At 40.4% G+C, this 20,053-nt stretch overlaps 2 protein-coding genes across 7 annotated transcripts in view; both read right to left on the bottom strand.

The window, feature by feature from the left end:
• LOC119024832 (NT-3 growth factor receptor-like) overlaps window positions 1–20,053 on the bottom strand; it is a 266,546-nt gene that overhangs the window by 212,410 nt on the left and 34,083 nt on the right. The gene's annotated exons all lie outside the window — the stretch shown is intronic.
• LOC119024833 lies at window positions 845–9,365 on the bottom strand. 3 transcript variants are annotated; one of them, XM_037107969.1, is made up of 8 exons: window positions 9,263–9,365; window positions 8,236–8,293; window positions 8,069–8,096; window positions 5,131–5,291; window positions 4,052–5,012; window positions 3,739–3,906; window positions 3,413–3,508; window positions 845–1,470 (listed from the first exon to the last, which is right to left on the bottom strand). In XM_037107969.1, exons 5-8 carry the CDS (start codon window positions 5,006–5,008, stop codon window positions 1,162–1,164), a joined length of 1,530 nt encoding a protein of 509 aa, XP_036963864.1. In that variant the 5' UTR covers window positions 5,009–5,012; window positions 5,131–5,291; window positions 8,069–8,096; window positions 8,236–8,293; window positions 9,263–9,365; the 3' UTR covers window positions 845–1,161. The 3 variants fall into 3 exon arrangements, with proteins under 3 accessions (XP_036963864.1, XP_036963865.1, XP_036963866.1); XM_037107970.1 differs by lacking the exon at window positions 8,069–8,096 and having other exon boundaries at window positions 9,263–9,362; XM_037107971.1 differs by lacking the exons at window positions 5,131–5,291; window positions 8,069–8,096; window positions 8,236–8,293; window positions 9,263–9,365 and having other exon boundaries at window positions 4,052–5,026.

Here is a 20,053-nt window from a genome sequence, read left to right as displayed (position 1 = left end):
TGCATGCAGAACATTGCCATACAATGCAAACAAATCCACAACAACCTCATGTATATGGCGTGAAGCGTTCATGTTTGTTAAACTCTCTGAAATATTTCAACACAATTGATAATTTTTCAGTTGATATCATGCATGATATTTTAGAAGGAGTTGCACAGTTTGAGGTAAAACTTGTATTGGAGTATGTGCAGAAGAACTTCTTAACTGCTAAAGAACTGGCCGGTAGAATACAGTCATTTAATTATGGTTACACTGAGAGGAGAAATCGGCCCCCTGCAGTCAAGTTATTTGATGGAGGTAATGATTTAGGCCTGAACGCTATACAGTCCTGGTGTTTGCTGTGCAACATGCCATTGATATTTGGTGATCTAGTGCAGAGGAATGATGAGTACTGGCATCTTTTAATATTGCTTCTGCAGATAGTGAATATTGCGTTTGCTCTAGTCCTAACGGATGGTGTGACCATCTTTCTGAAACACATAATTGTTGAGCATCATCAGCTTTTTAAGCTCCTGTTTCCTGCTAGAAATCTCTTGCCTAAGCACCATTTCATGACACATTATCCCCGCTGTATAAGAAATATTGGACCACTTCTGCACACATGGTGTATGTGTTACGAGGCAAAGCATAACTTTTTCAAGACCCAACTTAAGAGTTTCAAAAATATCACTAAGACATTAGCCAAAAAGCACCAAAAATACATGGCCTTGTATTGGGAATCTTTCAGCGAGTGCAGGTTAACTATTGGTCCAGGAAAGATGATGCAGCTTGGAGAATTGAAAGAAGGTCCTGACATTGCTGCCAAACTTAACACTGCAATATCTACTAATGTTCTGTAAGAACATTTTCACTTAAAACTCTGAAATGTAATTGTTTTTACATTAACCAGTAACAAATGTACAGTGAAATTTGGGTCATCTTGCACAGCCCACAATGGTTGAGAAATATCATTACGAAAAACATTAAACCATACAAAACATTAGTGTTACTTTTGCATTATATTAATGAGAACAAAGGCACATTGTGTAGTTTGGGCCTATTGGCTGAACACCTGCAGAGTATAGTACCCTTTGAGGCAGTATTTAGACAAAAAGAGAACTTTGAACTGCTACTCAACTACTTTGAAATGCTTTACCCTGCATTCTTCTTTCAGATGAGTTTCTACATCAACTCATTCTGGAGGGTCTGCAACCTGGGTGACAGTTTACCACTTTCTAGACCAAGTAAAATCTTTTGAGTGAATTCAAAAGTGTTGGTCAGTGCTTTGGGATAGCTGAGGTGTAGTGCATAGATGAGTCCAAACAATACCAGGAAGGCATCGCCAAATCTGGGGAGACTGACCACGGCATCACTTTCAATGACAACAGAGATTTTCACAGGCTGGTAGTGAACTGGACTTGTGTTATGGTCACTGATGACAGTAAGGAGGGCCACTGCAACACCATCAAGCTCTGGCTCATCAGACTCGTCCTGAATGAATGAAAAAGAGATACTAATCACAATCTAACCCATGGGATAGAACAGACAACATATAATTAGTGTGAATGCTAAGGCATTCACACTCTTGTTCCAAATTTTAAAGCTATGCTGAGTGTTTGTATGTTACTGTTATTTCAACCCATTTGGCAGGATAATGTACTGTTATTCAAATGAGTCTCTCTCAGTCTCTCTCTCTCTCTCTCTCTCTCTCTCTCTCTCTCTCTCTCTCTCGTTTGCTTTACTGGCATGCCTGTTTGTATAGTGTCAGTATTGCCAAAGCATACAGTAGAGAAAACAGTAACTTTACAATATTATGGGCATTTAATAAAATCATTAACAGGAACATTAGGAACATATACATATGCACATTCGCCTATCACACACACACACATCACACACACACTACATCAGTCCTGCAGGAATGAGCCGGCCTCAATGGAGCGCGTGCACGCGCGCGCACACACACACACACACAGCAATCAGTGAATATCCTCACTGTCTCTCAGGGTACGGCATGCTGCAACATATTTTGCAGCTATCCTTGAATGTTGTCCTTCGCCTAAAATGTAGGCCAATTTTTCATTGTCATTATGGAGGCTGAAATTTGGTATTTTGTTTGAGAATATACGAAAGTATTGTTGTCTTATTTTCTCGTATTTTGGGCAGTAAAGAAGAAAGTGCATCTCAGTTTCAACCTCATCAGTCGTACAGTGACCACAGATCCGTTGCTCCCTTGGCAACCATGCTTTTTTATATCGCCCTTTCTCTATTGCAAGATTGTTGTCACTAAGCCTGTACTTGGGTAAGGACCTGTCTCTGCTTTGTTTCTCTGACTGTGTCGAGATACTCTGCCATTTCATAATTTCTGTTAAGTGTTAGATAACATTGTAATTTGGATTGTGATTTGGTTTGGTTGTCCCAATGTTCTAGATATGTGTCCTTGCATTGATTCATAATTTGTTTTACTTTGATTTGATTTCCTACAGCAGTGTTGGTCTGAGGTGTTAATGTGGTAGGTGAGTTAGTTAACTTCAGAACCAACTGACTGAGGGGACTGGTATCAGGGCTGACCTCTTGGGTTTTAAATGCTTGAAATTTAATAGTATCTTCTGCACTGAATTTTAGGTGTGTCCAAAACTTTAGGGATCTTTTTTGTATGTTTAATGCCAATGGGAATCTGCCTAATTCTGCCCTGCATGCATTTGTGGGAGTTTTTCTTTAGACTCTGAGGATATTTCTAAGAAATTCGGCATGCAGGGATTCTATGGGATGTTTGTCCCATCTAGCGTAGTCTAGCTTGCTGAGTGGACCCCATACTTCACATCCATACAATTGGCATAATGACACTGTCAAATATTTTGCACCAGATTTTAATTGGAATTTGAATTTAATGAAAGTTCCTTTTAATAGCATAGAGAGCTCTACGAGCTTTTTCTTTTAGTGCATTCACTGCAAGATCAAAGCTTCCAGAAGCACTGATTTTCAGGCCTAGATAATCATAGGATAATGCATGCTCTAGTGCGGTGTTTCCTAGAGTGAAAACAAATCTCTCTCTCTCTCTCCCTCTCTCTCTCCCTCTCCCTCCCTCTCTCTCTCCCTCTCCCTCCCTCTCTCTCCCTCTCTCTCTCCCCCTCTCTCTCCCTCTCTCTCTCGCTCTCCCTCCCTCTCTCTCTCTCCCTCCCTCTCTCTCTCTCTCTCCCCCTCTCCCTCCCTCTCCCTCTCCCTATCTGTCTGCCCCCCCACTCTATCTCTCTTGTAAAACTTTGAACACACCACCAATTCAGTTCCTTTGTAGTGAGGAGAAATAAAACAGACCATACATGGAAACTGTATGGGTGGACTAAACAAAGGTAAATCCTAAAACATGTTAGTATTTTGATGAACTGTTTACATAATACACAGTAGTATCTGTTAGTTACTTAAGGAGACTCACTGTGCAGGTTCTGAAAACTCCAGAGACGTCCTCGCGCAGATACACAGGAAGGGCGTGGAGAACGGTAGTGCGCTTGGTGTGGATGTCATGCATTTCCTATTTCCAGATAAAAACAGAATTGTATATAGTGAAGAGTTTACTGACCAAAGCTGATTTTAAACAGTCAAATCAGAACCCATGTCCACAAATAACCTGTTCACATCTTTAATGCAATCAGACAAATAGCAATCACAACTAATTGCAAAATTCAAACAGCTCATTTGAATTACTGAACCTGTCCAATGTTCCACTGGTTCAACAATTGAAATGTGTAATAATCTATTTACCTGTTCATCATGGATTTTTAAAATTTCAGCCAGGACATCTGCTGTCTTCCCAGTTTTTGATGCCTTCTGTCTGAATAAGGTCATCAGTCGAGGAAGATGGCGGTCAAGCTCAGCATAGAATGTGTTGGGCAGGTTCTGATTCGTAATCCGCTGGAACTCTGCATACAACTACATTGAAATAACAGCAGGAAGACAATACAGCAACAACAATTAAACAGCGCAATTTGAAGACACATTTATAAAGCAGCAAATAGCTGCAAAATGAGTATGAGTTACAATTTTTCACTTTAAAGAGAGAGCTCATCCATATTACCTCAGACTCTATTTTGAGAGCAGGCCAGAGATCCATGAGCTCGTTCACTGGTGGGCAGGACATCACTATGGTCTGTCGGCGCAGAGGAAATGTGGTCTCCATCATCTTTCTAATGAGGGGCAGGTTCGTCTCAGTCTTCTTGACTTCTTCAACAATTGTCTGCCTCAACTGCTCAAGGCTTGAAGGATCCTTTCCTTGGGGAAAGTTAGGTAGGAAGTTGACTTCTGCGCGCTTGGGTCTTTTAATGTTGGAATGTGAAGGTTCATTATCAGGATTACTTCTACTTCTTTTTCCAGCATTAACAGTGACCTCCTGACATCCAGCCCGTCTCATCTTGTTCCTGTAATTGCCCATCTTAAACTTGATGCTGTATTTCCATCCATTCCAGCCAGTCTCAGATCCTGCTTCCTTCAAGCAGGGATGTTTGGCTACAAGAGCCTCGGCAACCATTGCAACCTCTTTATCACTTGGGTAGGCCTTAAAACCATATATAGTAGATGCAAGCTTTTCTAAAATGTCGTGCTTTAGGTCTCTTGTCAGCTTAACGTGTCTGTTGTTCCTCTCATATTCTGCATTTCCATCTCTAAGTTTCAGTTCAACATCAAATGCAAATGTGGGAACTGGAAAAGGACCTGGAGGCCACCTGCTGAGACGTTCTGGAGATGACACATCTGAAAGTACATCAGTAGATGCAATAGAGCTGGAGTCTTGTGAAAGTGAGATGTGCACAACAGCTTTTTGTGGTAATTCCTCAATGTCTGCAAGGGAAGTAAGTTTCCCATCAAAGTCTGGATCTTCATAAAGCAAACTGAAGTCAAGGTCAATATCCAGCTGCTCTTTTATAATGTTGATCAGTGCATCAACAGAGGCTGGTCGTGAGCTGAGTTTTAATTTTCTAGCCCGGTCTGTCTCAACAACACGAAGAACCAGTGGTTGTTGTGGGGTTGCAGCTGCCATTGTGCTAATGAAAAGACAAAATCAGGATGTTAAAAGGTACGATATAGAGCACATTAATTGCTAAAGTATACAGAGTGAAAAAAGACACAATAACTGATAAATAAAAGAACCATTCTTTTTACCTGAATTCAGTTCTGTCTCACTTGAATGAACCGCTTGGGGGTCAGCAGCAGCAAGCCATCTATCTTGTATGCCGAGAGAGGGACTGTATCGTTGAGTCCAGACTGCAGGTGGATTGACAGGCTTGTGTCTGCAGTTGACAGCTCATAGGACCGTAGATGTTCTACGTACCAGGAGTCATAATCACAACACAGAAAAGATACATTGTGATTTACAAGGTAGATATGTTCTATTTTGCTAAATTTAGACAGTCCACCACTGACTCCTACAGACAGAAACATTCCACAGACATAGTCTGTGCCATCAATGGCCACCTTTGATGTCTTGTAGATTGTGTCACTGGTTGTTTGTTCTAATGTGTATTTGAGCAACCTCTGGTAGAGCTGAAACCAGAACAGAGTCAACCCTGGATGCCTGAGTTTTTGGCTTGAAAAATGATGGTGCAGCAAGATGATATGCCATCATGTGTTGGTGTCTGATTGCCATTGTCTTCAAAATATTTTTGAAGTTTTGAGCATCATGCACCACTCTTTTGAAAAAGCGGTGCTTGGCCTCAAATCGCATGGTCCAAACATGTAGCAGGGGCCCAAAGCACTTCACCAGAGCAGGATAATGCTCCACATAGTGGTGTTTAGGACGGAGCCTAACCTCAGGGAAAACCTCTAGCAGTGCCTGTCTATGATCACTGATTTTGCACACAAAATAGTCTAAGGTTTCATCAGTAAATGATGGACACAGTGCTAATTCTACCACCTCTTTCAGCTCCATCAAAACTGCCCATACCTTATCACCCTCTGGTACTACACTGCCAACAAGCAATGGAAGAAGTCGGAGCAGAGTGGCATTTTCATGTCCATTACCTCCAATCGTTCCGCGAGAAAGAAACGTTTTGGGAATTGGCTGAGGTCTATCCACTTTATCTGTGTGCTGATATGGGAATGATGTAATCTTGTTGTTCAAATACTCCAAAGTGAAGTACTTCAGCCGGATCATCTCTTTAACACAAAGAGAAAGCTCCATGGGGACGATACCTTCCAGAAGATCATGGAGTATATCTGGAGGAAACCCCGTGATTGTGTGGAAGTAATTCAGGGACTCACGCAAGACACAGCCATCTTTAACACCAAAGTGGCTGCTCAAAGTGTCACTTTCTTGAACGGTTTGTACATGTAGGTCATGGCTGGCTTTGGTTCTCTGAGGAAACGCTCTCTCTCTGACTTCAGTTACTTGAAACTGTTCAACTGAGCCCATACAAAATCTGCAAACATGGCCCGCTCTGAATGACTCTACAAAGCCACCTAATCCATGAGCGGCCAAATTGTCAGCAGAAACACAAAAGATGGTGCCTCTGACATTCTGACCAACTCTTTCAATGAAGACACCGTCTTGTTCCAGAGTATGAACATCACGCAGCAATGGAGCAAGTACAGCTGCATATCCATACTTATGGAGGTCTGTCACTTTTACTAGCATTGCCAGCTGTATAGCATGTAATGCTGATCGGTATTTTGGCGGCACATTAGCGAGGACCCAATATACTGCGCAAAGTTTGTGAATTTTGCGTGATGTGCCAAGCGGATTGGCAATTTCAAGATCATCCATATACAGCTGGAGTGGTAGAACGAGGTCCCCTGTTGACAGTAAGTCATTTTCAAGGAAATGAGAGCCATCAGAGCATGATGCATATTGACCAGAAGCAGTATTTGGTTCAGTAATCTTGTTAAGAATGTCTGTGTTTTTAAACACCTCTTGAATCATTGAAAGGATGGGAACATACATGCTGGTATGTCCAGGTTGCTCCAAGTGATACTCCACTGGCATTACACAAGGATAGTTGTGCTCAATAAAGGTTTTTCTGCGCTTGGATGAACTCAACTCAGCACCTTTAGAGGTTGATGTAGACAGAACATTGCAGTCCATGACAGCGGCAACAACTTCACTCAGTGTAGGTTCTGCAATACTGTGACCGTTTCTCTGCAATATGTCACTAACTGCCTCTTTGATCAATGGCTCAGAAGAGAAGAAGATCTGATTCAAGTGGTCTACTATTTCTTGAGTAGCTGTGTTTGAGACATGGAGGATAGCCTGCATCTTTAGGAATAAGGAAGATACGTTTTTTTTAAGTTGATTTCTTAGACTGTCAGTGTCACACTGATCATCATTCCCCACTTCTGTGCTCTGGCCTGGGCATTCTTCGTGCAAATCACTAGTTACTTCAGAAATACTGGCTTGGGGATTATGGGGATCCTCACTGACAATATCAGTTTGAAAGTCTGATGCAACACTTGCTTGGTGTGCTCTACTTTTATGGGAATTGAATGAAGAGTACACATTTGTGCTATAGCTACAATCCTTATATGGGCATGTCACTGTTTCGTGACTTTTCAAATGCTTTCTGAGATGACTGAAAAGGGCTGGTTCAGAAAAGTGTTGCTGAAATGTACATAAAGGGCACTTAAATAAGACAGGCCCCTGACTCTGCTCTGCACAACTGCTAAGCTGTGCTGTATGATATCTTGACAAATGAGTACTCAATGCATTAAGTGTCTGAAATGTACAAATGCAATCAGTGTAGAGGCATGGAAGAGGGCTGATTCTGGAATAGTGGCTGTGCTGCAGCCTGTAGTGTCTAAATAACTGTATTCTGGAGGTAAAAGAAGCTGTGCACAACTTACACTGCCAGATCATGTTGGAAACAGAACAGAACTCCTTATAGTTACAACTGGATATATCAAATAGTGAATTACTATTAGCTTACCAAAACATGGTCATGGACTACAGCTAACACTTTAAAATTACAACATGTTTTCCTCAAAACTATTTGTATTTATCGCATCTATAGATGGAAAATAGCTTAAGTAAACTTGGTTTAGTAGTTGGTTAGTTAATTAGTTTTTAACATATTTTTAAGACAAATCTTGAATGAAATTTTGGACTCACTTCTAGATCTTTCTTTTTGCAACATTGTCTGAGAAAAAAACAAAACAAAAATTAATGTTATTTATTGGTATTAGGTATATTTTATATATATGAGAGAGAGAGAGAGAGAGAGAGAGAGAGAGAGAGAGAGATGGTTGGTAGAAGAATTCACATACAAAATGGATTACCTGATATCTTCATCACATCCCCAGTTGTCTTCCTTTACTCTGTTGTAACTTCTTGAAACTGGAACAGAGAGATGCAAAGGCATAAACTGATGAACAATTAAAAAGCATCCAAACAGTGTCAAATTATAAATACTTCCATTTATAATTTTTTCCATGTTAATGATCAATCCCCAAAGTGTGAATGCATCGCCAGTCAAGCTACTAAAGCCATCAAGCAAATTTAAATTTACTGTACAGAAATGCAGCAGTACTTGAACTTAAACTGCATTGTTAAATCAACAATAACGCTATTTCTACAAACTAAAGCCTTACTGATGAGGGTTTTTTTCCCCCAAACATATCCGTTCTGTTCATTATTATTTAATATGCATACGCAGCTAATGTCATAAATATCTGAAGTCTGATTTATTCATCGTTGTCGTGAAAAGCAATTTTCACATTCAATTCACTGGAATCGCTTGAATGACGTCATCAGAGCCATCTGTTGAATTGTGCCAAACTGACGAGCGACTGCAGCTGAGTGACAGAGCGATTTGTTTGGGGGCAACATGAGCGGGGAAAAAAGAAAGAATTTGAAGAGCTCAACAGTATAAAACAACAATAAATAATTAATTAATTCAACCAGGTATCCGCACATATAGTTTAAAATGCTGGTGTTTCTAACAAGAAAACGGCTTGAAAACTGCGTCACAGCGGGGTTGGTTGCACCATGAAACATGAGAGGGGGGTTCAATTAAATTTTATAAAGATTAAAACACTTTGTTTTATGCTCTAGTCGACTGCCTATACCCCCTATGCCAAGAGCCGGCCCTGCCACCTCCTCTAGGACAAGTATCCAACATTTTAAACTGCCTCATTACAACAGGCAACACACTACTGAACACCTGCTAGCTCAATGTTTCCTTCTGGAAGCCTGGCAAAGCACATAAAAAACACGGACCCGCCATTTCAGCTATTTTTTTCGACACGCGCTCAAAATACAACTAAATGTTAGTATATTAACAATATATGAACATTCAAAACTTACAGTAAGTCCAATGAGGCTGACTGTTGCCGCTAGGTCCAACTTTCTGCAGTCCTCCGTGCTGCCTCTCTTCGGTGCTGCTTCCCGCTGCTCGCGCTCAAACTTTTCTTCTTCTGTGTCCCCCAGCCAAAGCCCAAAGAGCGGTATTCAACCAGTGTATTGTGTGCATTAGCGCCGCCTTCTGCTTCGGAGGGGGAACATATACATATATATATATATATATATATATATATATATATATATATATATATATATATATATATATATATATATATATATATATATACGTAAACTGATAAATATTCAAATATAGACCATAAATATTCAAATAAATACATTTTGTCTTCCACTAATGTATCCAATCAAATTGTTGCTGGTGTTTTATTATGATTGCAATTTATTTGTTATGATCGATTTTACTTATTTGGTGAAGCACTTTGACATTTTATTGTATTTTAGCATGTGCCAGGCCTATTATTAAATTCCACCTATTTGAAATAATAGAAATAAGAAGACTTTACCATTCTTATATGTAGGCCTACTTAATTCTATTAAGTTGTACTTAAGTTGTGTTTTTAAGTTATGCTTACTTAATAAAGAAATAGTTCAATTTAATCAAACATTATTAGTATAAATTACTCAAAAAGAAAGAACATGTTACACAAACTTGACATAATTAAGTTAGTAGAACTTTTTTTAAACTTTGAGTATACAGTACTTAATCTATTTAATTAATTTGAACGTTCGGGTTTACAGTGTGTATATCCTCCTATTGAAAATTCCCTTCGTCAGTTGTGTCTTCCTAAGAGTGGTTTAACAATGTTTAAAAAGAATAGTTATTGTTATTCATACTAAAGTTGGGATTTTATTTTTAATAAATTTGTATTAAGAAATGGATTTAAAGGTGTTTGTTGTTTTTTCACCCTGTAAATGTTTCAAGTTTTCCTTGTTTAAGTGTTAGCTGGATATGGTAAAGTATAAAGTAATTCTATTTAAGAATGCATTGTATTAAAAAGGAGTAATCATGAAGGTGTTGGCTAACAATAACACTTAGAGAGTGTAAATACATGAGTAAATTGTGTTTAACACTAGCAGGGGTCAATCTTAAATCAACACTGTGTTGGGAATAATTTTACTTAGTGTTAAATAGGTTTGACACTGATGATGAGTGAATTAATAAGAGTAAATTCTGATTAACACTTGAACTCTAAAGTGTAAAATGTAAATAACACTATGGGTGTTATATTCCTCATAGTGTAAAACTTAACACTGTTCAGTGTAGTGTAGTGTAAAATATTAACTCTTATCAGAGTTGAATTAACTCTGAAAATTCAACACGATGTTCAGTGTAACTTTTACACTGTGTAGATTAGGACCATATGTTCACTGATTCAGTGTTAAAATTAACTCTTTAAGTGCTGGATTAACACTGTCAATTTTACTGTGTAGTCAAATATTTTGACATCTGTACAAGACCCGTTTTGGACATCTACAGACATCTAACACAGGTTCAAAATCTGAACCAATTTTATTGCTATAATGGTAAACTAAAACATTTCTGATGAATGGTGATGTGAAAAACATGTTAAATAAAGATGAATAATTAAATTATATTGAAGATGGAAGATTAGCACTGGTGACACTGAGGAAAAACTACAAACGAAATGGCCGATCAAAGGGAACTACAACATGGCCATGAGCAGTGAGTCAAAAGTCACACTTTTCACTGGCTGTAATATCACATTACTTTTTTTCTTTTTTTTGTTTTGTTTTGTTTTGTTTTGTTTTTTATCCATCTAATGGCCTGTTTCTGACCTGAAAAAACGACTCTGTTTTACTGTTTTGTTCTATATTTTGTTTTTTCATGTTTTTTTTTTCAATTTTACTGATGTAATCCTTCAGCAACAACTATTTAAATAAAAAAAAACATGTTGACAAGTTTCTTAGGACCATTTCCATTTTTAGGACAAATTTCAACCCAATCCAGGGGAAAATTGCAATTGATGAGGTTTACCATACACATACAAGGAATCACAGAAATGCTGAAATTTAACTCAGAGAGCCAGACTTAAAAAATCATAACATAAAAAGTATTTGGGGTACAACTATAGAATACTATGGCAGTTTCAATATCACTTTTTTTTAAAAAATTCAAGAAAAATTCAATTTTGGGTTTTGGGTGAGCTGGCATGGAATGACCGTGGCACTATTTCCATTTGGCAACCGAACATGGATGTTAAAATGCTGACAAAGATGACAGCATGGCAATTGGAAACGGTGGATATCATTTCAGAGGAGAGGTTCAATGAAGGATCGCCATTCCTTTTCTAATGTACATGGTCTCCTACATGTTATTCATCCTGCATCTCCATCAGACACCGCAGAAGAACTTTGCACATTTAATGCACAAAAGGCATACTACAGGATGGTATGGGAATATTTGTTTGCCAACAAAAAAAGAGAAAAAAAAACTCCTCTAGGGTTTACCTTCTTTATTCCTCTCCACTGGCTAGAGTCTGTACAAACAACATATGTTCCCCATATTTCCCACTCTCACAATGAACTCATCATTGATGCCATCACCTTTTTTATTGACCATAGCCGCTGAGCCTCTCTGCATAGCTCTAAAAGATTTCTTGTTGTTAATTCATTGTTGAGATGTTGAACACTGTTTGTCCTTATATGAAGACAGTCTTTGATTTTACTTCATTGATCTGGTTGCCTGTTGACCAGATTTCAAAAAGAGTCAGTGTTGGCATTAAAGTGAAACTCTTGCCAAAATGCAACCTAGGTATTACCAGGTCTCTACACATTGCTCAACTGAACCACATACACTCTACCCAGACGTGTCGATCCCTGAGTACATCTGGGCTGCCATGACAACAGCTAGAGGAAGAAGCTACTGATGACATGAGTTGTTCAAAAACTTTCTTTTTAGCAAACTCTGTGTACACAATGTTCTCAATGCTCGTGTTCATATGTTGAGACCTTGTTGATACTACGCGCAAAGTTTCATGTTGTGTCGAGCCTTCTTCATGTTTTAAAAATACTTTTGTTATATAACTGTAATTGTGCTTTTACACGAAGGTGTGACTCATATGCATTCACAAAAAAGCTTGGTTGCATTTCGGCGAGAGGTTCACTTTAATTTTCAACCATAGGGATTTCCTTTTGATCTTTTTGTCCATAACTTGTATTAAATACCTGGGCATAAATGTTGCTCCATTAAATGTTTACAATTAAGAATGTTTCGACCCCAGTGGAAAAAATTAGGTCAGCCTCTTAAAAATGGAAGATTATCTAAGCTTAACATTTAGATAAAATTCAAACACACTCAAAAAGTTAAAAGATTGAGGTTAATTAATTGTATTTTGTCAACAGGTTCCCACAAGATTTTGTATTAGGTTAGTTAAAAGTAAAAATGTTAAGGCCATCCAATGTAACAGACGAAAAAAAATCAGCACAGGAACATTTTCTAAAATCTAAAATGATCTTGTGTCAGTTCCTTAAATGTGAATATTTTCTGGTTTCTTAAGTCCATTTTGCAGTAAATATCTATGAATATAACTATCTAGGGTTTGGATTTTTTGTTGGGACAAAAGAGACACCTAAAGAAATGAAGCAAGAAATGAAGACACATTCAACAAAATGGTGCAGCATGGTCCAACATTACCAGTTGTAAACTGCCTCGATGCAGCATAACAACAAAGAAACAAGATGTTGGCATCCTGTCTGGCTGTGGCTACACCAGCTTGTGATAGTTTAGATATTTTTAGCAAAATCTGCCACCTAGGATTCCAAAAAACAGCAAAAATCCCCACAAATTAATGTAGTGACACATGTCCATCTTGGAATTTCGAGAAAGCCTGCTCCTGAAATTAATTACTCCTTTCATCCCCAGCTTTTCTGTCGAGACGTCTTGCACTCTCAACTCCTCACCTGGCAAGAAGGACATTGTTGTCCTTGCAATAAAACCCTCAGATGGATGCTTCACAGGAGAACCCTCTTAAGTCATTTACAACTTCATCACACCAATTGCCCCCCCCCCCCCCAATAAAGAGATGCACTCCTTTTTCTCAGGTCAATCGATGTCAAGCATGAAGGAATCCACTCTTCTTGAAAACAAGGGAACAGAGAAACTGTTTTGTGACAAAGATGTGTTATAATTGAATGTCTCTGCAATTTCAAATTAGGTAACGACGGCTGATGTTCTGTGTCTTTTCTGATGAAATTGACAAATACACCCTGTTGTACCCTATAATGTAATCATTTCCTGAAAATGTAATAACGCCTAAAAATGTAATCAAATTTGCACTTAACCCGATCGAAAATGTAATGAAACCCAATAATGTAATAACTTCACCAATAATGTAATAAAATATCCTGACATTATTGTAATAACATTTTCAGCGATAATGTAATACCATATTACATTATTGGGAATTTATTACATTTTCAGGTGGGTCTTTTTTTTTTCAAAACTGATAACGTAATACTTGACAGATAATGTAATATGTGTGTTAATTTTCAGTCCAGAGTTCCACATTTTGTGTTTTGGGAATCTAAGCATGTTATATACACCGGATTTGAAACAACAGAATGATTTTTGGGTTAAACTGCAGATCTTGAGTACCACACACACCCTCCAGAGCAAAAGTACTTTGGGGGCCTCATCTGTGTTTCTCTCATCTCCTATTCTCCACTTGATTTATGAGCATGTGGTTCTGTGGAGCTGTGACAGTCTAATCTATAATGACTTGACACTCATCCAGATTTCCAACAAGTTTTAAATAACCATTAAACCAAATCTCATCTTCTTAATTTTAAAAAAATAGGAAACAGTAGAAGTTGAAGAAGTTCATAAAACTGTTGTTTCCCCCATTTCTCTATGATGAAGTTGAGCTAAGGTCAATTTTCTGTGTTACTGTGTCTGATGGGTGGTGGAACCATAGCACTGCCTGATGGTGAGGATTAATTGGAACAGACTTTCAAGAAAACTTTTGTTTGATACTTCTGTTATCTACCAGTAAATGTCTCTAACATGTTTAGTTTTTGTAAGTATTAAGCTATAACTAGAAGAAATATGTAGTATAAGTCATCAGTTCTACTATTCATTCAAATTTGTTTTTATGTTTTGTTCAAGTATTACTTCTTTTTGAATCTTAAGTGATTTCAATCCTGTCATATTATGTCTTGCAGACTAAGTCCACCTATTAAGCCATGGTGAAATTCTGGGAAAGGTGAAACACGATCTCAAAACCTTAAAACAATTTCAATTAAGTTTCACAAGTTTAGACTTATGAGGTCACCTAAGGCGTGAACACTGTCGGCCCACTGCTTTGGGTCCGTCTGCCAGCCGGGATAATAAAACTGAGACATGCTCTCTCTCATTCTCTCTCCTTTTAATTGTGCACTCTCTTCTTTTAAATTTTCATCCTTTACTTCTACTTTGTGACACAGCGATCTCCACAGAAATCAACCACATTCGTCCCAAGTTTGTAATTTGAATCTAATATAACATTGTTCTGTTTTTTGTTTTGTTTTGTTTTTTTTTTTTTAATATATAATTAAGTATCACCACCTAATTCAGAGGAAGTGAATTTAATTCAATTCATCTCATATTGAGTAATGACAGAGGATCTGCTGGGCCAGGGTTTCATCCTCCAGTTATTTTACCCAGAGCTTAAGAACCACCACTTAAAGCAACAAAGAAGAAATCTTTGTTAAAACCATCATCATTGATAAAGACGTTGTAGTAATTCGCTGGTTTTTCCGTTTACGTTTGTGCCAAGCCAAGACTGGCTCTGCCCCTAGTGATCTCAAGCAGACTTCCCACTGGGCTGTGAATCAAGAGTTTCATCAACAGAGTACCGGACGAGTCATGACTTCCCTCTGGCTACTGGACCGACACAGAGAGTCCACAGTTGAGCCAAGAACACCTGAGGAAATCAAAACTGTGGACTTCTCAACTCTCCAGACAAAGTAGGCTGAACATCCTACAAACAGCTAGATTCACACCCATGAAACATGAGTTGGTGTCTTAGGTTCTGATTCCCATCTTTTGAGCTTAAGAGAAATGCAGTTAGGGTCTTGTTAATATCAAAATTACTCCTATAGTATTTGAAGGCTAAAAACCTGAACTCACAAGTTCACAATCTGCCTGTGTTCACGATAGTCTTCACATTTTCTGTCATCTTTTGTTATTCATCTAAATTGCCATTTCATTTATTCACCCCAAATCATTTAGTAAATAAACATACTTAACTGTCTGTCGTTGTCTGTGCAGGTTTGTATTTAATGTGGAGAACTGATGGAGACTGTGTAAGAAGTCACTGCTTCAGATATGTGATTGAATACATTGATCTGAATGTGATTAGAACTGTTGGTGTGACCAAAGGCAGAAGCGTGGCTGTCAGGGAGGACTAATAGCTAAGCTAAAAGCTAACCCCTATAAAACACTACTTCCATCTATCTTCCCCTTAAATTTTTGTTTCTTTGAGAACAAAATAGATCAGATGAGGAACTGTTGTGCAATAAATCTGACTTGAGACATGGCTGAATTCATCAATCCCGGACAATGCTGTCAACTTCGAGGGATTGGCTAAATTTCGCACAGACAAGCCTAACCCTGTGCACTCAGCGATAAATCCCGCGGGGGTGGTCTATGTGATTACTGGTGTATAAATGCTATGTTTGTCGCAAGCCATTGCTCACCAGACATTGAGCTTTTGAATGTAAACTGCAGACCATTCTATCTGCTCAGGAATTTACGTTAGTTTCCATCACTGCTGTGTACGTGCCCCCCAGCGTTGACACTATAAAGGCCATGAAAGTTGTCCACCAGACTATCAGTGAGTTGCAATCTACTCACACTCACAAGGGCTTTTTCATTGTCGTTGGGGATTTCAACCAGGCTAACATGAAGTCAGTTCTCCTACATTTCCAACAGCATGTGGATTTTGCAACTAGGGGAGTAAATACATTAGACATGACTTATACCACCATGAAGATGCATTCAGAGCAGGCCCCCGCCCCCATCTCGGCTCTTCAGACCATCTATCGTTTACACTACTTCCAGCATATAAGCCACTGCTGGCCAGAGGAAAACCTACAGTGAGGCAGGCGAGGGTTTGGTCTGAGGGGGTTAAAAAGGCCCTACAGGATTGTTTTGAGTGCACTAACTGGGATATGTTCACAGCAGCTGCCACTTACAATGATCATGTCTACATAGATGAATATGCCATGTGTGTGCCATGTCTGTATCAACAAATGCACAGACAATGTCAGTGCTAGCAAATCCATCACCACTCAGGCCAAAAACCATGGATGACTGAAGAAGTACGCAAAATGCTAAAGGCACAGAACTCATCAGACTAGCTAAGCATGCTCACAGTCAAAAAATCCAAGACTTTTCCCATGATACCGCTAACACCAGGGATATGTGGCAAGGCATCGGACTATCACCAACTACAGGATTGCCCCTCCTGCATGTGACAATGACATGGACTTCCTAAATTAACTAAATAACACCTTTGGGAGGCTTGAGGCACTGAACAACTCTCCTACTGTGAAATCTGTTCCCCACAAGGATGAAAAAGCACTCTGCCTTGACATAGTTGAGGTGCAAACGTCTCTGAGTGTTAACTCATGGAAGGCTCCACGGCCTGACAACATACCTGGGTGGGTGCTCAGGGAATGTGCAGATCAGCTGGCTTGTTTCCTGATGGACATTTTCAGTGCCTCACTGGATCAGGCCAAAGTCCCATCATGTTTCAAAACTGCCACCATCATCCCAATGCCAAAGAAACCTCAAATGACATCACTCAATGACTACCAGCTGATCGGACTCACTCCTATTATGATGAAGTGCTTTGAAAGGCTAATAAAAGAGCACATCACCTCCAGACTCCCTGCCACATTTGACCCCTTCCAGTTTGCCTGCTGGCCAAATCACTCAAGTGAGGGTGCCATCTCCACTGCTCTTCACTTGAGCCTTGCACAGCTGGAGGAGCAAAACACTCATGTTCAAATGCTGATGCTGTTCCTGGACTTCAGTTCAGCGTTTAATACATCATCATTCCCGCATCTGGTAGACAGACTGGGACCCCTGGGCTTTAGCCACAGCCAAAGACCACAGTCAGTGCAGGTCAGTAAGAACACCTCCAGTGTCATCACCCTCAGCACAGGCTCCCCTCAAGGCTGTGTCCTGCTGTTCACTCTGATGACTCACAACTGCGTCCCAAGGGCTACCACCAACCATATTGTGAAGTTTGCGGATGACACAACAGTGGTGGGCCTCATCAGGGATGACCACGACCTGACTTACAGAGATGAGGTGAAGCAGCTGGTGGGCTGGTGTAGCAAAAACAATTTGATCCTGAATGTGAACAAACCCAGGGCGGCTGTAGCTCAGCGGGTAGAGCAGGTCGTCTAGTGATCGAAAGGTCGCTAGTTCAAATCCCAGCTCAGGGCAAGGCTGGGATTTGCATGTCGAAGTGTCTTTGAGCAAGATACTGAACCCCACATTGCTTATCAGTGAGGGCCCTGGCGACTTGTCCAGGGAGTACCCTGCCCTCGCCCTGAGACAAGGCTGGGATTGGCTCCAGCAGCAACACCCCGTGTCATGGAAAGGGATAAGCAGTTACGGACAATGACATGACATGTGGACAAAACCAAAGAGATCATTGTTGACTTCAGGAAGAAGCAGACCAGCCACGCTCCTCTCATCAACAACATGGCTGTGGAGCTGGTCAGCAGCACCAAGTTCCTGGGGGTGCACATCACAGACAACCTCACCTGGTCTGTAAACAATGCAGCACTGGTCAAGAAGGCACAGCAGGATGAGGAGAGCCCTCCTGCCCTGCCCATCCACCCTACATTCTACAGGAGCACTATAGAGCTGCATCTCCATGTGGTGTGGAAGCTGCAAAGCCTCTGACTGGAGGAATGTGAGAAGAGTGTTGACGAGAAGCGGTGAAGGTGGAAGTGCAGGAGGAGGCAGGTGAGGAACAGGGGAAGCAGGTGGAGGTGGAGGAGGCAGATGAGTAAGAACAGTGCATTCAGGTGAATGTGGGAGGGCAGGAGGAGACAGGGGAAGAAAAGAAAAATACAAAGCCAAAGAAAAAAGATTGCAGGAAAATGGTGGAAAATTATTTTGAAATGGGTGATGAGGATGACCTTTTAACTGTGCCTCATTTGAAAACAAAATTAAGAAATAATTCAGGAGAGCTTCAGGCCAAGAAAGGGACAGCAGGTCCAGGGAAGGGGAAGCAAACATCAGCTCAGGGAGGCTCAGAGTCAGGATGCTGTTTGGAGGAAGATTCAGAGGACGAGGATTAAATTGTTCAAAACTAAGAATGCAAAATCTGTAAAAATAGAGGATATGGGGAAGTAGGGGGAAAGGGGTGTACACTGACCAGGAAGTTTACAGAATTCGAAAGACAGTACAGAAAATAAGGAAAGAACTGAACACTGTGGCTAATGATGATGAGGATGAATGAAGTGAAAGCAGTGCTGGTTTGTTGGCTATGTTTGTATCCTTCGTGAGCCATTTTAACATCAGCACTGTAAATATGAATGTGGCTGGTCAGAGGACTGTATTGACAATCTGAAGGCTTGCTTTGAATCCACAGCTTGGGATGTTTTCTATGATTCATGTTCTTGTGTGAAAACGGGTTACAGACAGATAATGTCAAGTGTGAAAATGTAACCACAAATCTAAGAATAACATATAACCAAATATGTAACACTTTCATTAAGTTTAAAAATACAGGGGAGCTTCAATGGAGTAGGACGTGAGTTTGGTAGCTCCTGCCGATTTCGATAAAAATTGTTATTCATGTGCGCTTTTTGGTCACTTTTTTAGTCCTGTCTTACACTGCAGTATTTTTTGTTGCAAAGTTTTACTTTGGACTGCGTAAAATGTCTCGCAATACTCGCAATACTATTCAGACACAACTGAGGCCTGGTCCACAGGCCCCGACCTCACCCTCAACCAGGCCGCCGACTCCTACAGGCATCGCCTCGACGCAAGCTAATCCTGACATTGCTGCCCTCAAGCTCGAGTTGCTGGCCTCGCTGCGGAAAGATATTGCTGATATTTTTAAGAAGGAACTCCAGGATACCCTCAGCGATGTTTTGTCTACTATCAAGCTCGACCTGCAAGCGGTGAAAACACAGCTGGCGAATGATAAAGCTGTTACCGATGCTACGGTATCCAAGCTAAAAGGTACAGTCGGGGAGATGGAGCACGCACTCACCGAGTGCTCCGATGACATCGCCGAGATGAAAACTACTATCAAGTGCCTCACTGCTAACGTAGCCAAGCTGGAAAATAAATGTGAAGACTTGGAGTCCAGGTCACGGTGGAACAACGTTAGGATAGTGGGAGTACCGGAGGGTTCTGACACCTGCACCACTGCCGCTGTAGCCGCCTTACTAAAGGAAGCATTTGACCTGGTAAAGGAGCCGCTTTTGGACCGGTCCCACCGGACCCTCCAACCCAAACCCAAGCCCGGTGAGCATCCACGAGTCATTGTATGCAGATTTCATTACCACAGTGACTGTGTTGACATTTTACGCCGAGCTAGAGAGCTCCGTCAGATTAAAGTCAGAGACCTGGCCATCTCAGTCTTCCCTGACCACACTGCCAAGGTAGCCCGGGCTCGGGCTGCATTCAACGAGGTCAGGCGGCAACTTCATGGCATTGACGGTGCTCGGTATGGTCTGGTTCATCCAGCGCGACTTCGCATCACTTACAATGGTGTTGAGAAGGAATTCGTTTCAGCGGAGGAA

This window comes from Acanthopagrus latus, chromosome 8 (genome assembly GCF_904848185.1).
Source record: "Acanthopagrus latus isolate v.2019 chromosome 8, fAcaLat1.1, whole genome shotgun sequence".
NCBI lineage: Eukaryota > Metazoa > Chordata > Actinopteri > Spariformes > Sparidae > Acanthopagrus > Acanthopagrus latus.
Note: the sequence above shows the minus strand (reverse complement) of the source record. Positions and strands in the feature narration are given on the sequence as shown.